Genomic DNA, 10,000 nt, shown 5'->3' with positions numbered 1-10,000 from the left:
TATAAACAAGGACGTTATTGTCATTTACTGCCGCACTAGTTTTACTGTCACTATAAGTCAGTGTGTTAATTTATCAGCTGATGTTGAGCTTTTGTCCAGACATTAAAAAGGCTACAACTGAAATACGTTTTGATAAATAAGGGGAAAAAATCTTCCCGTTTTTTAAAAACTTTGACGTGATTGTATCAACTACTTAACTCAAATAACATGTTAGTAACTGTTTTGATCATTGATTAATTAGTCACAAGCCTGGGGCGCTCCGGTGGCGTAGTGGATAGAGCGTGTACCATATTGGCTCCGGCCTTCGTTGCAGTGGTCGGTGGTCGCGGGTTCAAATCCGACCCGTGGACCTTTACTGCAGGTCATCCCCCCTCTCTCTCTCTCTCTCTCTCTCTGTCTCCCCATTTAAACTCTGTACTATCTAATAAAGCTTGAAAATGCCAAAAAATTATCTTTAAAGAATAAAAATTAGTCACAACAAGCCTTCAATAAATGAATTGAAATTAAATAAAATGTGTGTTTAATGACTAACTCTTTCTCCCTCTGTGTCTCAGATCAGATCCAGTTGAAGCATGATGACCTGCGTTGGGTCGGCGCCTGGTGGCTGGGCTTCCTCGTGGCCTCCTGCCTCCTCTTCCTCGCCGCGCTGCCTTACCTCTTCTTCCCCAGGGTCATGCCCAAAGAGGTGTGTGTGTGTGTGTGTGTGTGTGTGTGTGTCTGTCTGTCTGTCTGTCTGTCTGTCTGTCTGTCTGTCTGTCTGTCTGTCTGTCTGTCTGTCTGTCTGTCTGTCTGTCTGTCTGTCTGTCTGTCTGTCTGTCTGTCTGTCTGTCTGTCTGTCTGTCTGTCTGTCTGTCTGTCTGTCTGTCTGTCTGTCTGTCTGTCTGTCTGTCTGTCTGTCTGGTGAGCACAATCAGTCATACCTGCACTAAAAAATCTTCCCAAATATATTATTGGTTTAATTTCTAGTATGCCACTTAATATAAGACACAATCACCAAACAAGCAGATGTAGTGCTATACTAGCTTGGTTATTAGGGGACGTGGCTTCTCCTCTTATGACATCATTAGGGGAGAAAAATCTGTTGGTTTGCAGAAAGATGGAGGTGGAGATAGAGAGAAAGAGAGAGAGAGAGAGAGAGAGAGAGAGGGTTGTTTTTCTGTACTCACACCAGGGAGCCATAATAATGCTTAACATGGAAAAGAGCATTTTAGGGGACCTTTAAACCGCCAGTATAACTGCTGATTCAACTGCTTTTCTCATAGCAGACAAATCAGTCATTGGAGACTTTGAACTTTCATCTCTAGGTAATTTAAGTGTTTATGTGTTTATTGCTCAAATGGAACAAACATGTTGATGGCAGGAGGCAGCTAGACGGGCGTTTAGCTAAATCACAATCAGCGCGTGATAACCATCGGATGATTTAATGACAGAAGGGGAGGAGGGAGGGTTTGACTCTTTATGTTTGGGAGTGGGTCGGAGAGGTTTGACTCTTTATGTTTGGGAGTGGGTCGGAGAGGTTTGCTAAAAATAGCTTAATAGTTTTTTTCCAGGCAGAAACAGAATCAACTTTGAAAGATTATAAAGATTAAAGGTAAAAGCAGCCACATCTAGCAGACCTGCACATGTTAGAAATAAAAATACACGTGTTCTTTAGCCTTATTTATGAAGGAAAAAATGCCATGGAGAAAGGTTTAAAATTCGTAATCTCGGCCTCAGTATTTATTTAAGTAAATTGACATGGCAGGTTCATGTGATCACATCGAAGTTCAGAGAGAGAGAGAGAGAGAGAGAGAGAGAGAGAGAGAGAGACAGAGAGAGAGAGAGAGAGAGAGAAGAGAGAGAGAGAGAGAGAGAGAGAGAGAGAGAGAGAGAGAGAGAGAGAGAGAGAGAGAGAGAGAGAGAGAGAGAGAGAGAGAGATGAGAGAGAGAGAGAGAGAGAGAGAGAGAGAGAGAGAGCTCAGTTACAGATGCCCAGTTATTACATAGACATCTCTTATCATCGGTTGTCTTTTTCTTGCGTCTTGCGTCCTTGGATGTATTTGTATCTATCTGCCTTGGGCTAGTGAGTGGAACAAGTAGTTCTTTGTTAGGAGATACAGAACTCCCTTCTGCTGGAATAACTTCCTTTCTCACATGAAATTTCATGTGAGTCTGTTTTTTGTCTGTCTTGCGTAATTATCAGTTAATAAAGACGTTAATATATATATATATCTATTGATTGTTAGTTGATTATATCAAATCTATTTTTCTGTCACACAATACTTTGTCTGTGTTTCTATGAGTCATTGTAATATGCAGAGTGACAGAGAATCATTGGATAGATATGAGGGTTAGTGTTAGCTGCCTTGACTTCTCATTGATGTACTTTATACCACTGGTCAGGTTTAAGAAAGCAATATCAAGTATATTAAATGAATTATTACCTGTTCAAACTGACACATTCCTGAATAAGATTTGAGTTAAATAGTAATAGATCCGTGTTTGCGTAACATTTTAATTTAAATTGTATTCTAAATATTACTGACAGCGTTTATCCCCAATTACAAATAAATATATATAAAATATTGTCATTTAGAGCATTCATATTAATACATGTACAGATGCTGATTTAGGAACATTTTGGAGGGGTCTGTATGTGCTAAATAGTTTGAACTCAAGTTGTTAAGAAAAATGCAGATGTTTTAGCAACAAGAAATAATAATAATAATAATAATTGATAGGTTTTATATAGCGCTTTTTTGTAGGTCACTCAAAGACGCTTTACATTGCATAGGATATACAGAAAAGAAAAGAAAAAGAAAAACACGAAAACAAATTCAAAAATAGAGTCAGGTGTGGAATGGGTGGAGTCAGGGGTCGTATGTTTTCTTGAAGAGGTGAGTTTTGAGTTGGCTTTTGAATGAGTTTATGGAGTCTGAGTTTCGGATGTTTGGGGGGAGGGAGTTCCAGAGGGTTGGGGCAGAAATGGCAAAAGCTCTGTCTCCCAGGGTGCGGTGTTTTGATCTTGTGATGGGGGTCAGAAGGTTGGTGTTAGATGATCTGAGTTGGCGAGTGGGGGAGTGACGTTTGAGGAGGTCGGTGAGGTAGGGGGGGGCAAGGTTATTGAGGACTTTGTAGGTGATGAGAAGGATCTTGAATTGAATTCGTTGCTGTATTGGGAGCCAGTGAAGTTGTTTGAGGATGGGAGTGATGTGTTCTCTAGAGCGGGTGTGGGTGAGTAATCTGGCAGCAGAGTTTTGAACATATTGGAGTTTGTGGAGGTGGGTGGAGGGGAGGCCGTAGAGGATGCTATTGCAATAGTCCAGTCTGGAGGTGACGAAGGCATGAATGAGTGTTTCTGCAGTGGAGGGGGAGAGAATGGGTCGGAGGCGTGCAATGTTACGGAGGTGGAAGAAAGATATTTTAGTGATGTTTTTGATGTGGGGTATGAAGGAGAGTGTGGGATCAAGGATGACTCCAAGGTTCCGGACCAGGGGGGAGGGAGTGACTGTGTGTCCATCAATGCAAAGTGAGATGTCTTGGGTGGAAATTACTTATAAACAGACAAAAAGCAAGATCATAATAAGACCGTTTGCAAATATAACTCAAGTTGACATAATGTAAACTATAAAAAACATCTCATAAACTTATTTCTAGTCTCTTCAACTCAACAAGCTCCAACAGGAATCTCTTAGAATGTGTTTTGGCTCGGCGCCCGAAACAGTCTCAAATCAGTTCAAACTAATACGAAGGTTCAGCCAGCTATTGCTCAACAGAGTTCCATGTAACATGACTCTGTGCAAAAAGGCCACGTTTTTCCATAGTAATCAAATTGGATCGGATCAAATCTTTAACATGGTTCTGGATGAATTCGTGTTTTTTAAGTAATTGCGGATCTTTTATTAACAGATATTTTTCATGCTTTTAAAGCTGGGGTGGAGGATTTAGGGAGCAAATGGCAGTTGGGATGGAGATTAGAATCCAAATACCTCAACCGCTCCACTTGTTCTCTTTGGTCCCTCCCCTATGGTCCCTCCCTGACACGCTCTACACCCACAAAGTCATGCCAACGTGAATGGACAGTCCCAACAGCCAATAAGAACAGAGAATCGGAGCCTCGCTTTGATTGGTCAAAGTGTACAGCTCATGTTAACTTTGACCAATCAAAAATCATATACCCCAGCTTTAATTGCCTTTCTATTTAGAGGATTTTTTTAGATAACTTTTGTTGTTATTATTGCTCAACAGCGTTTAATGTAACATGACTCCCTGTGCAAAAGGCCACACTTCAGCACAATCAATTTTTAAACACCGGATAATTTGACTAAAAGTTTCCCCCCTTCACATGAAGATTATGAGATGGGTGCAGTGATACACAACCTTACTGTATATAAACTCATTTTCCATAGAGGACGTAGCCAGTAGCGTAACGTATTTATGCTGGGCCCCTGTGCAAATATTTGACTTGGGCCTCCCCACTACCCAGGCATCTGAGCTGTCAGAAGAATATCACAGGAACTAATCTCATCTGTATGAATCATTTTCTTGAGCAGTTTATCATTAATTATCCATCTTTCCAAGCGCAGATAAAGTTTAAAATTATATAAATAAAATACAGCTTTTTGAATGATCATATACACGTTGGAAATGTATGAAATGCAGCGTGGGAATATTGTGTGATTATGCCAAGAGCAAAAATGCTCCCACAAGCCTAAATCTCAAACAATCTCCAGAATGTTTTGGTGGGTTGAGCAACTGCATGCCACGTTGCTTATCAGCTGAAATAGTCATACATGATCGCTGCAATGAAGAAGATGTCATATCACTGACTCTCTTAGCTGTGGATAAGGTTGTTTTTAAGGAGCGATATCTAAAATCGACCGTATCAACAAACCCCAATGGTTAAACCCACAGTCCTCTCAACACCATTACTATCCCACCCTGGACACACACGTGGAACAGCCGGGCGTAAATGCTGAACAGCTTTAATGAATGAGTGCCCTTGAGTGCCCCCCCCCCCCCACACACACACACACACACACACACTGATATTACCTTAAAGGTGTAGTCAGTGATTCTGGAGAACACTTGTTATCAAAATCACTTTGTCAAAATGTGTGAATATCTCCTCATGATCCACTACCTGTCAGTACTGTTTGTGCGCTGCCAAAAATTCTGATAATACTGAATTAATACACAGCCTAGGCTCTGTAAACAAAGAGGGCCCAGCTAGAAACAGTCCTGTTTAATGTGCTTAAGCTGTGTATTAACACCCTTTTTGTCATCACACACACAGTACAGACAGGTAGTGGATCATAATGAGATATTCACTGATTTTCTCAAAAAGTGGTTTTGACAACAAGCGTTCTCCAGAATCACTTACTACACCTTTAACACCCTTGAACACACAGTGAATGGGTCTGAGAGGGTTAACTTGATGTTTTCACTTAGAACTCATCCCCACGATGGATCTTGCTACATGTCTTTTCCCTCAGATGGAGAGATAACGTCCACATACCTGACATGCCCCTACAGAGCCTGGTTCACCTCAGCTGTCCTCTCAGTTTGGTTTTGGTTGAAGAACACTCTGTCAGTGTTAACACGCTCACTGGATGTGTCAAACAACTCAAATCATCTAGCATGAAAGGTCGTTAGAAGTGAAAGTAACTCTAAGGTTTGGCTTGGAATTTGATGCGGTGTGTGTGTGTGTGTGTGTGTGTGTGTGTGTGTGTGTGTGTGTGTGTGTGTGTGTGTGTGTGTGTGTGTGTGTGTGTGTGTGTGTGTGTGTGTGTGTTTGTTTGTTTAGGTTTGTTTGTTTAGTTTGTAAGTGGGGAGTCGTAATCTTTGTAAGTGGGGAGTCGTAATCTGAGAGTTGTGTTGTGCAATCCGTTGGCACGAGTCTCTCCATTTTTCTTTATTTTTTTCATAAAGTCATAAAAGTTCAACTGCAGATTTCTCTGCTGGGTAGATAGGTTCCCAGAAACATCACTGGATTAAAACACTAGTATATTTACCTTTGTACTGGACTTAATGGTAAAATGTGTAATATCTGAGTATTTTGGTGTCATCTAGTGGTGAGATTGTAAATGTCAACGCTCCCTTGCTAACCCCTCCCTTTGGGGAGAATTTACAGAAGCTACGGTGGCCTTCAAGGACAAGAAGCTAAATTTCCAAAGATGGCATCATCCACCACTGCCTCAAGTCTTTCCACAATATCAAGTGATGAGGTGAAGATGTATTTAGTTATTTATTCTATAGTACTTCTTCTTCTTCCAACAGGTGCAAACGTGTAAGGCCGTTAAGTTTGTCCGTCCTTTACTGCAGGTCATCCCCCCCCCCCCTCTCTCTCTCTCTCTCTCTCTCTCTCTCTCTCTCTCTCTCTCTCTGTCTCCCCATTTCAACTCTGTACTATCTTATATAGCTTGAAAATGCCAAAAAAAAAATCTTTAAAAAAGAAAAGATGGAGCGGCCAAGAAAACTATTTTGAGCCGTAGCCATCAGTCGGTCGATCTCCCAGCCCTCAGTGCGTCTCAGTGGCCGGAACGTAGATCCACTGATTAGTCAAAATATCGTCTCGTCTAAACACACGCATGACTGTCTATCAGAGCCTAGAATCAAAGGAAGAGCCTGATAATAAAGACCACCATGTCATGACCTGTCACCATCTGATTTCCTTATTTATTTTTGAAGACCTTTTTTTGGCATTTTTCCCAGTTTACTGACAGTGTGGAGAGACAGAGATGAAATGGGATAGAGGGGGGGGGGGGGGGTGGCACTCTAACCACGACATCACGTGTTACACTTAACTTTCTTTAACACTGCTACGCAACACAAGTGTCCTGGGGAAATGCACCCGTTGGAAGACAAAGAGGAAGAAGTACTATAGAATAAATAACTAAATACATCTTCACCTCATCACTTGATATTGTGGAAAGAATTGAGGCAGTGGTGGATGATGCCATCTTTAGTAACTAGCTTTTTGTCCTTGAAGGCCACCGTAGCTTCTGTAAATTCGCAAAGAGGGTAGGGAGGTCGTCAACTGGGTTGCAGGGTCGGTGGTTCGATCCCCCGTCTCTCCCGCCACATGTCCAAGTGTCCCTGGGCAAAGAGACACTGAACCCTAAATGTCTCCCGATAGTAAGCTTGCTCCCTGCGTGGTAGCTGCTGCTGCTATCGGTGTATGAATGTCTGTGAATGGGTGAATGTGTACAAAACAATGTAAAGCACTTTGGGTCTGTGAAAAAGCGCTATATAAGTCCATTTACCATTTTTTCAGCAGACTGCAGACTGAGGGCTTTTGAAACCGTCAGTGGAAAGTGAAGTCATGTGACGTTGTGTGTGTGTGTGTGTGTGTGTGTGTGTGTGTGTGTGTGTGTGTGTGTGTGTGTGTGTGTGTGTGTGTGTGTGTGTGTGTGTGTGTGTGTGTGTGTGTGTGTGTGTGTGTGTGTGTGTGTGTGTGTGTGTGTGTGTGTGTGTGTGTGTGTGTGTGTGTGTGTGTGCGCGTTTGTGTGTGTGTGTGTTTTCCATCAGGACGCTGGCGATGATGTGGAGTCCAAACCAGACGAGAAGCAGCAGCAGCAGACGAACCCAGACCAGGAAGTGTCCCTGGTTCAGTTCCTCAAAAGTAAGAATCTCCTTTTCCTCTTCTGTTTCCTGTCTGTGTGATGAGGCTGCAGCAGGGGCAACTAAAGGGCAATGACAGCAAGCATCTGTTTATAATGGGTAGCTCAAAGCAACTATACACCCAAGAAAAATGTAAGATATAGTATTATTTTATTTTTAAGATATTTTTTAGGCACTGGTGGATGGATGGATGGATGGATGGATGGATGGATGGATGGATGGATGGATGGATGGATGGATGGATGGATGGATGGATGGATGGATGGATGGATGGATGGATGGATGGATGGATGGATGGATGGATGGATGGATGGATGGATGGATGGATAGATAGATAGATAGATAGATAGATAGATAGATAGATAGATAGATAGAGATAGATAGATAGATAGATAGATAGATAGATAGATAGATAGATAGATAGATAGATAGATAGATAGATAGATAGATAGATAGATAGATAGATAGATAGATAGATAGATAGATAGATAGATAGATAGATAGATAGATAGATAGATAGATAGATAGATAGGCTGTGTATTAACACTCTTCCCCTCTTCCCTGTGTGTGTAGATTTCCCCCGTATCGCCCTGCGGACGCTGCGTAGCCCCATCTACCTGCTGGTGGTGTTAGCTCAGGTGAACCTCGCCGCGCTGCTAGCTGGACTCGCTACCTTCATGGCCAAGTTCATAGAGAGACAGTTCAGCCGGACAGTGCCCTTCTCCACTATGATGATCGGTAAGAGGGTTTTATTTTTGTTTTTTAAAGAATAATTTTGGACATTTTCCATGTTTTTCATTGATAGTATTGATAGTGTGGGCGACTGTGTCTCAGGTGGTAGAGCGGGTCGGCCGATGATCAAAGGGTTGGAGGTTTGATCCCCGCCCTGCCACCTGTGTCATAGTTGTTGTGTCCTTGGGCAAGACACTTTACCCACCTTGCCTCGTGTGAATGTCGATAGTTAGCCTGCTATCGGTGTATGAATGAGTGTGTGAATGGGAACAGGTCTCCCTTGCAAAAGAGTCTTCGGACTCAATGGGATTTACCTGTATAAATAAAGGTTAAAAAAAAAAAAAAAAAAAAGTGTGTTCTGGGTGTATTTGTATTATCATGTATTGGCCGATCTTTTATTAACAAATTATTTTTCATGATTTTAAATTTCTTTCTATTTAGATGTTTTTGTTAGATGACTTTCTTTACAATGCTACACACATTTAATTTCTACTTTTGTTTTTCAATTTTATCTGACAACAAGTAAATGGTAAATGGACTTGACTTATATAGCGCTTTTCTAGCCGATTTTCTCAGCCCCAAAGCGCTTTACATTTCTTACCACATTCACCCATTCATACACACACTCATACACATACTTTTGTTTTTCTACTTTATCTGACAACAAGTGTTCTCCAGAATCACTGACTCCAACTTTTTAAATGTTGTTATTTAAGATAATTTATTTTATTTTATATGCATTATTGACAGTTTGGAGGTGAAATGTGTCAGAGAGGGGAATGACATGCAGAGAACGACCCGGGCTGGATTCTAACCCGGGTCTGCTGTGAAGAGGACTGAGACTCTATGGGGGGAGGGGGGAGGGGGAAGGGGGGCTCTTACCACTGCACCCAATCGCTCCCCACATATTTTATTGTGTTTAACCTGTTCTGATCCAGACGCATAAAAAAATATAGTTCCAACTTCACTCATGAATCAAAAGCATAAAAAAAAATTCAATATTGTATTACATATTAACAAAAACCCTACCGCTTTTGTCCAAAGGGGGGCGCAAGAATGAAAAATTCGAAAATTCCTCAGTGCACCTTTATCTAAATAACTAATGGCTAATCTCCCTGCTGTATTTCAGGTGGTGTGTGTATCCCTCTGGCTGTATTAGGCTATGTAAAAACATTACCGCTTTTGTCCAAAGGGGGGCGCTAAAATGAACAAAAACTCAAAATTCCTCAGAGCACCTTTAACTAAATGACTATTGACTATTTCCTGGTGTATTTCTACATTTCGTTGTATTGTTTTCATTTCATTTCATTTATTTATTACGGCTCACGGCCATAGCACATGGCATGGAGCACACAATTCAAATTAAATCATTACAAACAAACAATGGTGTACGGCAAGGACAAAAACAAAACAAAACAAAACAAAAACATTACTTAAACAATGGCAGGACATTTCTCAGAACCTGTTTTAACAATAACCCCTGTTTTTTCTGACCTCAAAAGCAAAATCAGTTTAATGTTGTTGTACTTTTGAGTTATCCAGATGTATGACAACCCGCAGTCATCCAGTATCTGTTGTAACCTGTTACTGTGCAATGACAATAAAGTGAATCTAATATAATATAATCTAATCTAATCTATTCCAGGTGGCGTGTGTATCCCTCTGG

General features: G+C 41.3%; 1 protein-coding gene across 1 annotated transcript in view; it reads left to right on the top strand.

Annotated features, from left to right (window-relative positions):
- Positions 1–10,000, top strand: part of slco2b1 (solute carrier organic anion transporter family, member 2B1) — a 37,985-nt gene that overhangs the window by 16,577 nt on the left and 11,408 nt on the right. Inside the window, exons 7-10 of the mRNA XM_080040977.1 lie at positions 555–685; positions 7,510–7,603; positions 8,176–8,340; positions 9,980–10,000. The exon at positions 9,980–10,000 is cut by the window's right edge and continues 169 nt beyond it. Coding sequence (XP_079897103.1) covers positions 555–685; positions 7,510–7,603; positions 8,176–8,340; positions 9,980–10,000 — 411 coding nt within the window. The remainder of the gene's footprint in view (positions 1–554; positions 686–7,509; positions 7,604–8,175; positions 8,341–9,979) is intronic.

This window comes from Ammodytes marinus (genome assembly GCF_949987685.1).
Source record: "Ammodytes marinus genome assembly, chromosome: 14".
In the NCBI taxonomy this organism is placed as follows: domain Eukaryota; kingdom Metazoa; phylum Chordata; class Actinopteri; order Uranoscopiformes; family Ammodytidae; genus Ammodytes; species Ammodytes marinus.
The sequence above is the reverse complement of the archived record's forward strand: the minus strand, read 5'-3'. Positions and strand labels throughout refer to the sequence as shown.